General features: G+C 52.5%; 1 protein-coding gene across 1 annotated transcript; it reads left to right on the forward strand.

Moving 5' to 3' along the window:
* The first annotated feature begins 2,730 nt into the window (after nucleotides 1-2,730).
* Bpifb6 (BPI fold containing family B member 6) lies at nucleotides 2,731-16,061 on the forward strand. The gene is made up of 17 exons (XM_006997439.3): nucleotides 2,731-2,775; nucleotides 4,299-4,399; nucleotides 4,856-4,963; nucleotides 6,275-6,374; nucleotides 7,237-7,341; nucleotides 7,804-7,953; nucleotides 8,104-8,158; nucleotides 8,637-8,697; nucleotides 9,347-9,438; nucleotides 10,033-10,206; nucleotides 11,613-11,663; nucleotides 12,016-12,189; nucleotides 12,682-12,749; nucleotides 14,197-14,242; nucleotides 14,948-15,011; nucleotides 15,358-15,434; nucleotides 15,856-16,061. Exons 3-17 carry the CDS (start codon nucleotides 4,864-4,866, stop codon nucleotides 15,886-15,888), a joined length of 1,350 nt encoding a protein of 449 aa, XP_006997501.1. The 5' UTR covers nucleotides 2,731-2,775; nucleotides 4,299-4,399; nucleotides 4,856-4,863; the 3' UTR covers nucleotides 15,889-16,061.
* The last annotated feature ends 487 nt before the right edge of the window (nucleotides 16,062-16,548 follow it).

Raw genomic sequence — 16,548 nt, forward strand, 5'->3', positions numbered from 1 at the left:
GCATCCATCCATCCATCCATCCACCCATCTATTCATCTACCTAAATACCCCTCCTTCCCTCCCTTCCCTATCCATCATCTTCCTTCTTATCAATTTATCAATCTGCCTATTCCATTATCCCTTCCTTCCTGCCAGTCTTTGTATTCATGATGTACCTGGTTCTATAACATGTTCCTTTCAGAGGAAGAAGATAAAACTAGTCAAACTCTCACATTCAGACAGATGCTCATGGCCTCCCCCAAAGGAGCTGGCCTGATCCCTAAGTGCCAGCATCTCAGTCAGGTGCCTCTGGGCACTGGCTGCTGAGAGGTGTGATGAGTGTGGCAGTGTGGGGCCAGCTGGAAGAGAGAACCACAGAGCATCAATAGGCACTCCTAGAGGGAAGCCTCATCATGGTGTGGAGACGGAGGAGGTCCACAGCTCAGCACAGATGGGCTCCTCAGAGCAGAGCGGTAGCAAATTGCTACATGATACCATGAAACAGAGGGCAGCTCAGGTCTGGCTCCTTGACAAACATGCCATTTGTCCCCCTGCATGGTCCCCTTTTGACTTTCAACCTGTACCCCACTCAGCTCCTCTGAGGCCTTTGCTGCCACTCTGCTCTCTGTGGCTATGCTCACCAGAGCCTGATATCTCTGGGCACCAGCTGCGACGTGGGCTCACCTAGTCACAGAGGATGGGTCCTGCAGTGTATTGTCCTTTAGTCCTCAAGTCTCTTTCCAGGTCACTCTGATGCCCTTCAACTGCAGTCTGTGGGTATTGGAGCAGATGAGCTAGATAGTGGGGACTTCTTTCACACTCGATTCTCCACTCTGACTCTTCCCAGAGTTCATGCAGTAGGTGCATGATAACTTTGCAAGGAGTGAATTGCTTGTACATGTCTGTGCTGGAGCCATGTGTGGAGTCATCTGGAGTAAGCGGGGGGGGGGGGGGGGGGGGGCGGGGGGGGCTGCTGGGCTTGAGTCACCCTTGCTGGGTCCTTGAGGGCTGGAGGGGAAGGAAAGAGGTTGCTGAGTCTCAGGAGTCTCAGAGGAGGGAAGGGGAAGATACAGGAACGATCTCTGGAGGAGGAAGTCCCACTGACTGAGAAGGGTAGCTGGACTTGGAGCAGTGATGGGACAAGTCGTAAGGGTCCTGGCAGAGAACACGGTGAAGGGATGCCATAAAGGTGGGCTGGAGCCCCCTGAGTGTGTCTTGGATGGTCTCTTGGATGCAGAGGCAACCCCTAGCCAGGACACTCATTTGCTGTGCGATTTTGGGCAAACGACTTGGCCTTTCTGAGCCAGTTTCTCTATGTGCAAAAAGGGGGAGATTGTCAAAGTGCTTCCCTCACTGGTTAGTTTTGACTCTGGCCCAACTGAGATGATCAAGAGACCATCGTTTCTCACTGCCTGGATCATAAAGTTCTGCCCTAAGATAGGTGGAGACCATAGCTTAAGGAGATAGAGAGATCTGCCAGAGCAACATGACTTGGGAGGACAATGGCTGGGGTCGGGCTTCAGATCCCTTAACCCCGTAAGGAGCTTCTTGTGTCTCCCCACACTGACATCCTTCCATTGTCCTTCTCCGCCTTCCCAAGTACCCAGTCTGGCCAAGGGACAGTGGGTGTTTCGTGGGCTCAGGAGACTGAGCCATCTGGACTCTGTGAGTGTGGTGGGGTGCAGTGGTAGGAACAGAGAGAGGCTTGCCACACCCCGCAGATCAAGGCGGAGCCTGGCAGGCTGCCTGGGGCTGGCTCTTGCCTTGTATCAACCCTGCCATGACCTCAGTTGGTCTCATCTACTCAAGGCCCATGGGCATAGTGGTTCCTGCCAACTTCCAGACTGTGGGTTCCCTGAGGGGGGAACGTGAAGACCCCAGGCCCCATTAGCTCTTTGGATTGTTCACCAAGCATAGAGACCCTTGAAGTGTCCCCAGGCTAGGCCTTCCCAGAAACTCTTGGGGACCAAAGTTGAAGGTGGGCACCTGGAGGGCTGTGACCCTGGAGTCATCTCTGCCTTCATGGGCACAGGACTCCCTTACCATGTTCTCATATGACTTCCATATCCCTCTGGGATACTTGACTTGATCATTACCTCCTCAAGTCCCCCTAAGAAGGGAATCTCAGGGATAGTTCCCCCAGGTTCATCCAGTATCTCCTGGTCTTTGCACCTGCCTACTAGAGACATGGTTCTCCTGGGCATCAGCAGCAACATCCCTTCTACAGGGATCTCCCAGTGCCCACAGCATCCTGTCCTTCCATCTGTCCTATCCCCCTGGCTTAGTGGCCTCTACCTGTCATATCTCCCTCAGGAATGATGTGGACTTGGGCTGGTGACTCGCACAGTGCCCATTTCAGGATAGAAACCCCAACTGTCTTGTTCACCGTGGTCATCCCAGTGCCCTGCATAGGTCTGGGACACAGTAGGTGCTCAATAAGTGTTGACTGAAGTACCTAGTGTGTGTTCGGCCTTGGGGAAGGTATGAGTTAGAGAGAGTAATATCAGGGGCACTGATGTCCTTTGAGACAGTCACATCTGCCTCTAAATACTGGTCTTAGTGCAGCCCTTGGGCTCGCCAGCCACCCTCATCTTCTGTGCTATTTATGTTGGAACAGAACAAATGCTCATGTGAGCTCTGGGTCTCCTGTTCTCTGTGACTCTAGATAATTATCTGACCATTATTAAGCCCTTAATTATCCAAGCAGCTAATCAGGCTCCAGAATATAAGGGTTTCCTCGTCACAGGATTGGAGGCAGGGGGCAGTCAGCTGCAGGACTTCCCCAAGCTTGGCAAGGTAAGGACAGTCCCCCATCTGTGGCTCTTCCCCGAGTGTCTCATCCAGAGCTGACATTTTACAAATGAGAAAGCTGAGGCCGCAGGAGGAGAAGGAACTTCTCTGCCGTTGTTCAGCAGATGGGCGGTGGGTAGGGCTCATGTCTATGTCTTTGTCCCCTCTCTCATGCTTTCATTCACAGGTAACCCCTGAACACCGCTGTCTTCAGACACACAGGGCTTAGAGGAACCAAGTGGCCAGCAGAGTCAGGAGGCCTCTGTGGCTCAGGGGCCCAGACTGAGGAAGGAGGGGAGCCTAGTCTGAGCTACGGAAGCTGAGAGCTCTGCTGGGCATTCAAGGGCTGGGGTGGGCAGCAGGGGCAGCACAGTGGTTAGTTCCTACTGGTTTTGAGGTCGTTGAGGCCGTACGTGCGCAGGAGAGGAAGCTTGCTCATGGTGGAGGTTAGGGCTGAAAGGAGCCCGTGAGGGCAGGCAGACGGTAGGTGGGTGGAGGGCAGGGGTTGTAAAAGGAGGCAGAGCTCAGGCAAAGGTGCAACCCAAACCAGAATCCGGTTATCTCCATGTCTCCTGGGACCACAGCACGGCCTATTTGGTCTAAAACGGTGAAAACGCTGCATGAGCCTGCGGTGAAGTGTGGCTGGCCTGGGAAGTCTTCTGGCAGGGCTGTCTGCCCACCTGTGGGCTGGGCGAGATTGGAGGGGACTTTTCAGAGCTCCCTTGTCCTTGCACAGAGCCTTGTGGCAACTTTCAGAGAGCTTCGCACTGGAGTGTCAGCCATGAGCGCTTGCTTGGGCACACACATGTGATTCACAGGGGCTGGGGAACCCCTGGACCCAAATGGTTTTAGAAACAATGGGGACAACAGTTGGATAGGTTTCACTTAGAGACTACAGGGCTGCTCTGCAGACTCTGCCTCTTTTCATCCTCTGGGCTACAGGCTCCTTAGCTGCCCTCTGACCACGTTGTTACTCTAACCCTTCTCGTCGACTTGCCTTCCTGACTTTCAGATCCAGAAGTGGCAGGACTGTCTGCTGGGGCCACCCTGCGACAGTGTGCCATAAGCTGGAGCTGGATGAGTGAATGGGTGACTAAATATGTGAGTGTATGAACTGATGGACGAGGGAAGGAAGGAAGGAACAGATGAGTGGATGGGTGAATAAATGGATGGATGAATGGATGAACAGATGAGTGGATGGTGAATATACGAGTGAATTATGAACTGATGGATGAGGGAAGGAATGAGTGAATAGAGGAATGAATATGAGAGTGAATGAATAGATGGATAGCTAGATAAACAAATAAATGTATGAATGAACAGATGAGTGAACAAATAAACATATGAGTGAACAGATGAACTGATGAATGGATTAATGAACAAATACATGAAAGAATGAATGAATGGATACAAGCTCATACCTGGGCTGGGAAGATATGCCCAGGGGAGGTCTGGCTGAGGGGGGGAGGTGTCAGGAGAGTGGTAGGTTGAGTGTGCTGTAGTGAGTCCAGATGGTACTCCCTCTCCAGGCAGACACAGGCCAGCTGCGTGGCCTCTTCTTGATTCCTTTCGGTCATAGCTCAAACCAGAACTACAGACTTGGCCCCTGCTGGGAGAACTTCAGGAGTTGGTAAGTGGAGGGCAGGATTCCTGGAGGGCCAGTGTAGAGCATGGCTCTCTTGAGAACAGTGAGGGACCAAGATAGTTCATTACTTAGCTTGCCATTCTCTGGCTATGAGGCCTCTTGTGTCTCTCAGTTTCCCCATTGGCAAGACTAGGTCTCAGGGGACTTCCAGGGCCTGAATTGGAATTTTGGACTCCAGAGGTAAGTGAGGATGGGCTGGAGTAGTGAAGTACTTGGTGGCCATGTGCACACTGCAGGGCAAACACCTTGAGGCAGATGGGTGGGAGTTCCCTTGTGGGTCCAGCACTGTGGCCACTGAGCTGCACGTGAACTCATACAGATCTGCAGCTGGCCTTCCCACGACCCATATGGCAGCACAGCCTGGACATTTCTTTACACCCAGAGGGAGAGGGAATTTATGGAGAGTACACTCCCTGGAGTGACTCCATGCGCTCTGCACAGGTGGAGGCATGCTGTGGATCCTGTGCCTGGTCCTCTGCGGCCTGCTGGCTGGAACCCGAGCTGACCCTGGGGCTCTTCTGAGGTTGGGCATGGACATTATGAACCATGGTGAGTGGGTGGGTGGGTGGGCCCTGGGCTGGGGCCAGGGGGATTTGGGGCAGGTGATGGGTAATGATTTCCCAAGTCTGTGGGGCTTGAACATCTACGATCTGCAAAGCCAGTCTAGAAGCAACAATCTTGGGGCTGGAGAGATGGCTCAGAGGTTAAGAACACTGACTGCTCTTCCAGAGGTCCTGAGTTCAATTCCCAGCAACCACATGGTGGCTCACAACCATCTGTAATGAGATCTGGTGCCCTCTTCTGGCCTGCAGGCATACATGCAGACAGAACATTGTATGCATAATAAATAAATAAATCTTAAAAAACAAAAACAAACAAACAAGCTACTCTTGGCCTTCCATTCTACAGAAGGGGAAGTGGAGGCCCAGAGAAAATGAGCCAACCTCCCAAACTCCCTCAAGTTAGAGGTGGAGTGAGAAATCCTGCTCCTTTCCAGGCCCTCCCTCACTTTAGTGGGAGGGGCTGGTGCCCAAGTTTGGGCTGTGGAGGTGACAGGTGTGGGTCAAGTCCCAGCTCTGACAACTTGCTGTGTGACTCAGGCAAGTCCTGTGGCCTGTCTATGTTGTTTATGTAGAGAAACACAAACGAGGTGACCAGCTCGTCCCTGGCAGGATTGAGGGATTTGTGAGAGTAACCTCCTCTAGGAATTGTGACTCATTTTTTCACCCCGGGCCCAGCTCCATGAAATAGTTGAGATCAGGTGCAAGAGGTCAATGGTGGCTTAGTATTTGCTTTCTCTCTGGGAATTAGCCTGTGGCTCTGGTGGGGTGGGGTGGGGCGCGTTTCTAACAGAGTATCATCTGAGGTTTGGACACCCCAGTCCTGAGAATCAGTCTCTCTTGGTGCAGGCTCAAACCTGTTGCAACCAGCGCCCAGAGGTGTTCTGGCCACTTACTATGCTGTCTTTCCAGGTCTCCATGATAATGTTCTGCATTGCCTCCTCACCCTTTAGCAAGGTTTCTCATTGTACTCTCGCTGCCCTTACCCCTGGTCTGTTCCCTGCCCCTCTCCTTCCTTCTTCCCTTCCTTCCTCTCTCTCCTCACCTGGCCCTGCCTCAACATCCCCATCTCCAAACTCCCACTGTCTCAGCACCGGCGCCGTCCCCCCACCCCCGCTCCACCCACGTCCCTCCCTATCTTTGTCTTTGCCACACCCTCCGCCTGATCTGCTTGCCCTGTGTTTCTTCACGTCCAGTGGAGAGTCCCATTCTTCCTCTAAGGACCAGGTGATATTTGCCATCTCCTCTTGGCAACTGTCCCCATCTGGCTGAGAGTTGGTTGACACCCTTTCCCCTCCAGAGGTCCAGAGTGCCATGGAAGAGAGCCACATCCTGGAGAAGATGGCTGCTGAGGCCAGCAATCCGCAGCCAGGGGGAAAGGCCATTAAAGGCCTCAGCAAGTAAGCAGGAGGTCCACAGGAAGGACAAAACACTGGGGGGGGAGGGTAACAGGCAGGCATTTTTCCTACTTTGGCCTGGGACTCCTCAGTCATGCCTTGAGAACCATTTCTGCTCCAAGTCATTTAGAGGAGAAAGTGAGATCACTAAATATACATGAAATCAAATGGAAACAAGTCTTGAAACAGTGGGGCTGGAAGGGTGCTGACAGTCATCCAGTAATGGGAGGAAAGGGCTCCTTGCAAGCACCACGGTGGCTGGTTGGGGCTGCCTGGATTGCTGTCCTGTGGAGGGTTCTGAGGCACTATCTAGATTTAGCAGAATAGGATAGATTAGCAATGTCTATCAAGAGCTCAGGATGGGTAGGTGGAGGTATGTGTGCCACATCCTTGCAATCCTGATTTTCAAATGGTGTTTCTGAACCAGAGGTGGCAGTGTCTCTAGGGGGGCATTTGCCTAGAGACACTTTTGGTGGCCTCAACTTGCAAAGGAGCAGGACAGTGCTATTAGTGTACATGAGTTGAGGTCAGAGATATTACTAAGCCCCGAATATCAAAGGTGACACTGTTGGGAAACCTGGATCCAATCCAATCTCCCTAGTTTGTTGTTGGAGAACTTGAGGACAAAAGAGGGAAAGAGAAGAGACCAAGGTCACATAGAGTCAGCCATGTGTCTCCCTTCACACATGAGGGTTTTCTGTACATAGATTAGTTCACGTCCAAGCCTTTGGTTTACATTTCAGATGGTTCTAGTAGTCATGGGATATAAGTTTACTGAGACCTCCCAGTGAGGTGGAAGAGTATGTTGAAGGCCTGGATGGTGTCTTCTCAGTTCTCATCACTGTGCATGTCTGTTCCCTCCAAGCATGAAGGTAAAGGATGTCCTGGATCCTGTCATCACATTGAGCTTCGTACCTGGAGTGGGCATCTTCCAGTGTGTGTCCACAGGCATGACCATCACCGGCAAGAGGTTGGTGTGGGAGGGGAGAATGGGGGAAGGAGGGAGTGTCCCCTTGTCTCACCCTCCCATGCACAATCGCTGAGTACCAACTGTTTATTATGTGGGTGCTGGGTTCTGAGGTGACTGTAGACTTGGGTTCTCTTTTGATGGGAACCAGGTGAAGCAGAGCCACAGAGAGAATCATTGGTAGAAGGGGAGGGGACTGAGCAGTGGAAGAAGAGGTCAGGGAGGCTCTGGGGAGGTGATTACAGTTAATCAGTGTTTCAGATGCATCAGAATTCCATCAAAGAGGGGAGTAGAAAGGCCGGTTGTATGACTATGAGACGGTCTTTCTGTTTTTTCACCATGTGGGGTTAGATCCTGTCCCCTCCCTTCTTAGATGCCGAGGTTGTGGGCAAAGAGGGTGGGGATGGCAGCCCCAGTAGCAGTGATACCAACAGTGCCTGCCTGCCAGCCTGTCTGGTCTTCCAGCTTCACAGGAGGGAACATGGAGATCATTGTGGTCCTGAACATCACAGCTACGGATAGGCTTCTGCAGGATGAGGAGACAGGCACCCCCATGTTCAGAAGTGAGGGCTGTGAGGTCATCCTGGTCAGCGTGAAAACCAATCTGCCTAACAAGTAAGGGGTCCTGTGTCTGGGGAGCAGAGTGGTCCTCCCTGTCATTCCTCTCCCTGAGCCACTGAACTATAACCACGTACCTTTGTGTCTTCTGTCCAACTTGGTATCATTGATGTACTGTTCACCCGCACCCCCATACCTGTGTCTCAGCAAGGCCATCAACAAGTTTGTGGACAGCACCCTGCGCAAGGTCCTCCCTGGCCTGGTGAGTGATCCTGAGCAAGCCTTCATCCCTTCTTGGTGCAACTGCTGTGGCCAGGGCAGCCAGTGTATTTGCCCTTAGGCAGGGACTTTGGTGGGTTGATAGTGGCTAAGGAGAGTTCAGAGTCTGTGGCTGGCTCAGGAGAAGTGCAATGATCATCTAGTGATGTCTACCACAGGAGAAGTGCAATGATCATCTAGTGATGTCTGCCACAAGCCCAGGCATAGGTGACAAGAGCATGTGTGTTCCAGCTTGACAACCCTGCTCAGATGTCCAGCCCCAGGAAAAGAATCCTCGGCCATTTTGCATGGTGTGCAGTCATCTGGATTGAGTCCAGTCTCCACTGTTGATAGTCTCATGACTTGGGCCTTAGTGCCCCCGACCCTGGCCCTTGTCCTGGGGTCTTAGGATTCCCTGTGGAGTACTATGGAGTTTCCCTGTGTGTGTAGCCCACTCAGGTTGGTGCCTTCTTTGCTTGTAGATGTGTCCAGCCATTGATGCTGTCCTGGTGTATGTGAACAAGAAATGGACCAATCTGACTGGTGAGGACATCCCTCTTTCACACAGGATGTCACATTAGCTGGATTTCAATGCCCATGGCCTCCATTTGCGTGGCTGTTTCCAGCCTGTCTCCAGGACAAGAGGAAGGCTGAGAACATGGTGTCCCCACACTGTCTAGATGAGAAGCCTGAAGCCCCACAGGGTGCCTGGGTCCTCTCATTTCTCTTCCTGAATTCCATGACAGCCGCTCTGCAGACAATCCCTAATGACTCATGACCTAGTGAATGGTCTTAACTGGGCATTCCTGATCTTTTGCTGAGGAGGTCTGCTGCCTCAACCACTTGGGGTCCACAGGGCCCCCCAGGGTAGGAGGAGGGAAATAGCTGAAGATCCTCTCCTGCCTTGGCATCCTCAGCAGTGGGCCTGGGAGAAGTCACTTCACTTCCCCTAGCCTCAGTTTACTCACCTGTGAACAGCCCACAATTCCAACCTCATATATATTATCACTGTTGCAAGAGCCCTGGAGAACGAATGCCCAGACCTTGGGCCAGCAGAACAACAGATTACCAAGGTCTAAGCCACTTCTTGGGTCACACGGAGGGATAGGCCGGCTCAGAAGAAGTGACCGCTTCTGGCTTTTCTAGCTGCTCCTGGGGCTGGTGCCTATCTGAAAGGAACCTCTCTCCACAGAGACCATGCCTGTGGACCAGATGGGCACTGTTAAATATGCCTTGGCAGCTTCACCAGCCACCACAGCTAGCCACATCCAGGTGGACTTCAGTGTAAGTAGTGAAGGTCCCTAGGGTCTGGCGCTCAGGCTTGGTGGGACTTGTGTGCCTGCTTCTGTGCCCAACAGGTGGCTGGGAGGTGATGAGTAGGAGGAGCCTTGCTATGAGGACTTCCCTCTCACCCTGCTCAAAGTGAGGCTGCTGAGGCTGGTGGCTTCAGTCTCACTTCTTGCAGGCCTATTTATGTTTCTCAGAGAGTGGCTGTGCCCTGACATTGTATAGATAGAGGCACTGAGACAGGGAAGAGACCAGGCTGGAAGAGGCTTCCGCAGGAAGTTAGTGACAGAGCTGGGTCCTCACACACATGAGCAAGCCTCTTGCAAGATTGTAGAAGGGGTAGGGCTCGCATCATGCTCTGCACACATTAGAGCCCAAGACAGAGTCAGAGCCACTAAGGTGACCTGAACACTTTTAGCAGAGACTGCCAGGGACCTAGTGGCTGATGCTTTTGTCCTTTCAAGCCGCATCTACCCACCTGCAACCTGCCTTGCTCTGACACTGTCTCGCTGACTTGAGGTCTGACCTGGTGGTTGGAGAACCCAGCCGCTCCTGTGGCTTCATCCCCACATGGCTCCTCTTGTACCCCAGCCTGTGGTGCAGCTTCAGGAAAGCCAAGTTATCCAGCTTGCCACCGATGGGTCAGCACTGGAATCCCCCGAGGGCTCGGCCAAAGACTCACAGCTGCTGCTCTCAGCCTCCTTCCTCACAGCTGAGCTGGCCCTTCTGCAGAAGTCTTTGGAAGTGAACCTCAGGGACAGGAGGGTAAGCTGCCACCACACCCCAACTGCTTTACCCCAGGAATGACAGGCCCTGCCTGCCTGGTGTACTTGGGAATGATTCAGGGGTCAAAGGCAGAACCAGCACAGGAGATGTGAGGCTGCTTGGGGTTTCAATGGCAGTTGCTCCTCTGCACATGTGACCTATGTCTACCCATCTGCACATCTGACTGTCCATAAACCAACCATTTAGTGACCTGCCTACATTATTTTAAAGTAAGAAAAAAAAGCATTCATGTGGAGGTCAGGAGGCAACTTTCTGAAGGTTCTCTTCTTCCGCTGTGGGTTCAAGGGACTGGAATCAGGTCAAGGCTTGTGTAGCAAGAGGTTTCGCCCTCTGAGCCACCCCAGCACCCCTCTCCTTACAGTTCTCATGCCCTGGCAGCCACTACCTTCCTTTTACCCAAATCATCATCCACCCACTGTGTCTTCATGACCTGGTTCTGTTTTCCACCTCACGTCCTTCTGTGGCTTCATACCACTAATAGACTGATAGATAAATGCGCCTCTCCATCACCATTGCCCACCATAGACTAGTGGATAAGTGCGCCTCTCCATCATCATTCCTCACCACAGACTGGTGGATAAGCATGCCTCTCCATCACCATTGCCCACCACAGACTGGTGGATAAGTGCGCCTCTCCATCACCATTGCCCACCACAGACTGGTGGATAAGTGTGCCTCTCCATCACCATTGCCCACCACAGACTGGTGGATAAGTGTGCCTCTCCATCACCATTGCCCACCACAGACTGGTGGATAAGCGTGCCTCTCCATCATTGTTACCACACACATCTCGACACTGTTTTCTCTGCCACTCACCTGTCCATCCAGCTGGGTACTCACCTGCGCATCCTTCCCCCTCCTCCATTGCTCCATCACACCACCTTACCTCCCTCCTCTCACCATCTACTCAACTTCTACCAATCAGTCCATCTATTTTCTTCCCCAGCACCATCTGGTCTCCACTCAGCTACTCAGCATTCCACTCCACCCGTTACCACCCACACTGGTGCCTTCCCCCACACTTCCATCTACTCATCTGCCCACCCTCCCGCATTCTATCACTCCTCTGTTTTGCTGTCCTCCCTTCCATTTGCCTACCTGTCTATGAACGTGCCTTGCCCGCTCATCCACCACACCTGGCCATTCTCCTATCATCTCCCTGCTTTGCCATTCAGCGTTTTCTCAGCATTTGACCTTGGGTCAGGAGCCATGACATCTGGGGTGTGTAAATGATGTTTGGGAGCTGGAGGTTCCTCTCCTAGCTGAGCACAGAGTTGTGTGTGCAGGTGAAGGAAGATTCTGAGGCCCCCAGCTTCCTAAGGCAGAGAGGTGGATGTTGGGATAACTGGACTTTACACAGTGCCCACTTTGACTTTGATTTGTAGGTTGGTAAGCTGTCCCAAACCACTAGGACACTGGCTGGCTTCATCCCGCAGGTGAGTGCCTCAGTAACCTGTGACCACTGTACTCACTTTGCACTTCAGGCAGAGGGGACTGGCTAGGGAGGCAACTGCTCAATGTGTAGTCCCTTTGCCCAATGTGGAGACAGGCCAGCCTTTCCACAGATCACTCTCTGGGTCCAGCCTACAGACAGCTCAGCCCTAGTATCTTGTGAGTCCTGCATTCATCACAGAAATAGTTAAATGCTATATTTTATCCCTTTCCTTTCCTAAGAGGCACAGCTGGGCCTTTGCATATTGGACTTTCAGCAGAAATCAGCTACTTTCTGAGACACCCTTGGACTGAACTCCAAGGGCTGGCTCTGAGAGTATGCCTCGGTCTTTGCAGGTGGCCAAGACCTACCACAAACCAAAGCCTTTGCTGATCAAGGTCAAGATAAACAAACCCCCCAAGGTCACCATGAAGGCTGGAAAGAGCCTGATGCACCTCCACGGCAGCCTGGAGATGTTTGCAGTGCGTCGGCACGGCAAACACCCAAAGTCACTCTTCCTCCTGGAGACTGTGAGTGGGGCCCATCGGTAGCCCCTTTCAGCTTGGGCATGCTCCCAGGCTGGGAGAGTCAGGCACAGATGGAGTGACCTGACCTTAGGCATTACCACCTGCTGGATGGTGCGTTAGTGCCTCCTCCAATACTTCTCAGCCCCCAAGGACAGTATATCCTCCTCCAGGAGAATTGTGGAAGCCTAAAGAAACCCCACACCCAGGGCTGGCTGAGAGATGTTTGAAGGGTTGAGCAGTAGCTATGCATGGGAGGAGCTGATGTTGGGAAGCTTGGGGACAGTCAGAATGCAAAGGCCCAGACTGTTATCACCGTGTGCAGACATTAACCACGGGTCAGGTGCTTATTAACTTCATGCTGATCTGGGATAGGAGAGACGAGGATTGTGGGCTAGGGCCCTGGAGAGGTTGCTGGGTTCAGTTCCAGGACAGGACAGGAAGCAGAGGTGCCAAATGGGGGACCCACTGCCTTCTCTGCTCCCTCCTCTCTGCCAGCACCTTGGTCTGGAAATACACTACTCAGTGCATGAGAACCGGCTGCAGATGGCCACCTCTCTGGACAGGTAGGAGCTCTGGTCCCGTGATGCCAACCCTGTAGTAGCCCTGGCTCTATTCTCCACCTCACAGCCTTCTATCTCTTCATACCATCTACAACACAGACGGACAGACAAGCGCATCTCTATGCCACTGTCACCAGACTTCTCTGGCCATCGTCTACTCTTCCTCTTGTCCTTTCTGGCAACACCGCTTTGGCTTCCAACTCCAGGTTCTCACCCAGATCCATCCCCCGTGTCTCACAGGACCAGACTGCTCTGATCATTCAGCCTGCTCTGGACCCCCAAGGACTCCACACTGCCTACTGTCTTATCTTAAATCCTAGCCCGACACTCTGAGCCTTTCTCAATCTCTGCTCTCACTCTTCCACTCTGCTCTGCCATAGTGGGATTGGAACCTTGGTCCCCTCCATTCATATGCCTTTGTCATTTCTTCCAAATGGGTCAGGGCCAGCTCAACTGCTACTTCCTTTGGGCATCTTTAGCTCTATGTGCTTTCTCTAGTGAAGCACTAGCCACATACCTTACGTCCACTGTCCTGTTTCATTCTTACACTCTCGGGGAAAGGACACATTCCACCTGGTTATACACTTAGCCACTCACCAATTTCTGTACTTGCCTCGGTCATTCATCTGAATTGAGCTGTGTCAGGATTCTTTCAAAGGCAAGAGGCAGAGTTTCAGCTGGAACTGCCTTACAGCCCAAGAGGGAATCTTTCGGCTCATGTGACATTGGGATCCAGGCACGCCAAGTTCTCAAGAATCTGGCTTCCTCCTTCCCTTTCTCTGCTGAGCTCTTTGCTGCCCACATTCTCAGGAAGCCTCTCCCCACTAGATAGTAAAGGGACCTCAACAGCAAGAGGTGCCCTGGTCCAGTCCTTCTCATAGCCACCAAAGTTTGGAGTCTAGTTTGGGTCACGTGGGCAAGGCTAGACCAATCATAGTTACCAAGACATGGAATGCTTGGGTGGCCTGGTCCTGGGCTGTTGTCTCTGCTGGAGATTGTTTGCCCAGATGGCTAGCTTAAAATGACTGGAGAGATTCAGGGTCTTTTGCTAGGATGTAGTGTGGACAGGCAGGCTCAGATGACTGCCCATGGCCTGTCCTGCTGCTGGTGTGTCTTAGGGTCTCCTGGGAGTTCTGTTGAAGAGGGGAAAAGAAAGACTTCCCTTGTGTCCTTTAAGGATCTGAGTCTGGCTTGTTGGGTTGTGAATAAAGTTATGGACATGATCAAGGACCCAGAGTTTGGAAGAGCAGGGTTCATGAGAGGCCATTCAGGAGGGCTGTGAGCTGTGAGGACAGGATGGGAGGTAATGAGTGGTGGTCACCGTCCCATCACAGATAATATGCAAACAGGCTGCACAGGGGCACCTGTAGGGGGCTGTGAAGCTGGGGAGGCCCCCCTCAGTGGCTTGCTCTGACCATGCTCTCTCCACACCCTGCCCTCTCCTTTACAGTTTACTGAGCCTGTCCCGGGTGTCTTCTTCAATTGGTAACTTCAATGTAAGTGTCCCAAGTGCGTTTGCCTGGCCAGACAACACTGAGCCTACAGGGAATGCGCCCTGCAGTGGAGTCAGAATAAAGAGAGCAAGGCCACTCACAATCTCTGGGGGCTCCTGACACACTCTGACCCTTCGGAAGGCCCTTAGCCTTTCTGAGTCCTTGTTCCCTTCCCCAGCTACAACTTGAATAACTCTATGGATTGATTCTGAAAGAATCACCATGGTAGCGGCCTGGCTGGTCTTGATTAAACAGGCTATTATTCCAATTAGTCTCTAGCCGCAGGGCCCCCAGCACAGCACCCAATCAAGTGGGTATTAACATGACATCAGCAACTGTCCTTGTGGATATGTGAGTCTTCCTGAAAGCCTGTGGGTAGGTGCTGCCATAACTCACACTCCTGGGCTCAAAGAGGTGGTGGATGCACGGTCAGTATGAACTCTGAGTTTTCTGTCGGATCAGGAGTGCAGCCCATACACCCCCTCCTGCCTCCTGAGTGTCCCCATTTCTGCACCAAGATCCATTGCCCCGCATGCCACCCAAACAGGAATTAGGAGCAAGGCAGGGCCCAGCCCCCAGGTCTGAGGCTGGCTAGACAAGCTGTTGGCTGTCCCCAATGTCCTCTTTGTGTTTCCCAGGCCTCCCTGAGGGCAGGCTGTGGAGGGGTGCTGAACTGTGTTGGGGCTTTTCCCTGTCTTTCTCTTCCAGGAGACAGCATTGACTGGCTTCGTCACTGATTATCTCCAGAAGGCCTACATCCCTGTGGTGAACGGTGAGGCTTCTCCAAGAATCAGGATGCACATCATCAAAGGGGGCTCCCACCTGTGTGGTCTCAAAGCCTTGGAAGTAGATGACCAATGCCTAAACATTGAGGCCCATGTAGTCTTAATGTCACCTTCTTGGAGACAAAAGCTCATCCCATAATTTGGGCTCTGACCCTTGACCTCCCATCATGAGTGAGATTTTTTGGCCTGTGATAGAAACACAAGGCAGATAGGTGTCCTCTGCCTGTGTAGCCAGCAGACATCAGGAATCGATCATGACACTAATCCCTACCATTCAGCTTCAGGCAGCTTCTTAATTGATTGCCAAGCAGTTCACCTGTGTTTATTTCTCAGATGTACTCCATGTTGGGCTCCCACTTCCAGACCTTCTGGCTATCAATTACAACCTGGCTGAGTTGGACATAGTAGAGGTGAGGGTGGGGCTGGGGGAGGCCATGCCAATTAGCACTTTGGCCAATGGGGGATCAGCAAGCACAGTTCCAGGACAAGGGCCTGGGCCAGGACTGCACAGAAGGAGAGTTCATTTTACAACTCTCTTGCTCTGCCACCATGACCTCTCTATGCCCCTCCCCCATTTCTGGGTTTAAGTGGGGGGTGAGAATGTGGACATCAGCCTCATAGAGCTGTCCTGATTTTCCGAGACAATGAACCTGAAGGTATATAGTTAAGGCTCAGAGGGGCGAAGGTACCTTACAGGTCCCAAGGCCTTTGCTTACATAGTGTTGCTTTTCGTCTTCTGGCCATGGCTGCTTCCATCTATCTGTTCCTGAGCCTGGGTGACTCTTTCATCACTCCCAACCCCCTCTTCACCCAGCTCTCTTCTCCCATCAGGATGCCCTGGTGCTGGGCTTGAAGACGGAATGACCGTGGCAAGACTCTGCCAACTGTCTTCAACTGCCATGGTTCTGTACCAGCAGAGGAGCCCAGATGTGAGCCAGATGGGCCTGGCCCTGCAGCCAGCAGTTACTTCCTGTGATCAGGAGAAAGGAGGAGGCCTAGTGGGCCTCAGCAATAAACAGGAAGAAGACTCTCACACAATTCAGTGTTTCTGTCTCGTTTTGTAGCCAACAAATGTGTGGTTTTTGGTCCCCTTTGCTGGGTTTTAGGTTCTAAGGCCAGCTTGGGATCTGAAGGGAAACTGGACCAGCTGGGGTGGGTTAGGCATGCACCAAGCATCTGCTAATAGTTACTCTCCATGGTTTTCCTTCCCCCACTCATCCAGAACCCATAGGAAGGACGAGTGAGGTCACCCCTATTCACTGAGAAGATGGTGGAAGCCCAGGGTAGCACACTTCCTGTCCAGGGCCTTTCTGCCCCAATTCTCTGCCCCAGGCCTTGGTAATCTGAAGATGTCTCTATTCATGTGGAGTCTGTGCCCCCAGAGTCTCTCCATGCTGCCTCCTTTAATCCTTACGGCTGAAGAGATGACTGTCAATATTTCATAAATAGGGAAGTTGAGGCTCAGAGTGGCCTGATGGGCACATCAGGTCACATTAGGGCACAGACAGCCTGCCTTGGCTCGAC

This window comes from Peromyscus maniculatus, chromosome 4, assembly GCF_049852395.1.
Source record: "Peromyscus maniculatus bairdii isolate BWxNUB_F1_BW_parent chromosome 4, HU_Pman_BW_mat_3.1, whole genome shotgun sequence".
In the NCBI taxonomy this organism is placed as follows: Eukaryota; Metazoa; Chordata; class Mammalia; order Rodentia; family Cricetidae; genus Peromyscus; species Peromyscus maniculatus.

Excerpts from the sequence above, each read along its gene's own strand:
- Bpifb6 (XM_006997439.3), top strand. The coding sequence starts at position 4,864 with ATGCTGTGGATCCTGTGCCTGGTCCTCTGCGGCCTGCTGGCTGGAACC. Across the intron at positions 6,375-7,236 it reads GCCATTAAAGGCCTCAGCAA|CATGAAGGTAAAGGATGTCC; the intron begins GTAAGCAGGAGG and ends GTTCCCTCCAAG. Across the intron at positions 11,664-12,015 it reads TGGCTGGCTTCATCCCGCAG|GTGGCCAAGACCTACCACAA; the intron begins GTGAGTGCCTCA and ends CGGTCTTTGCAG.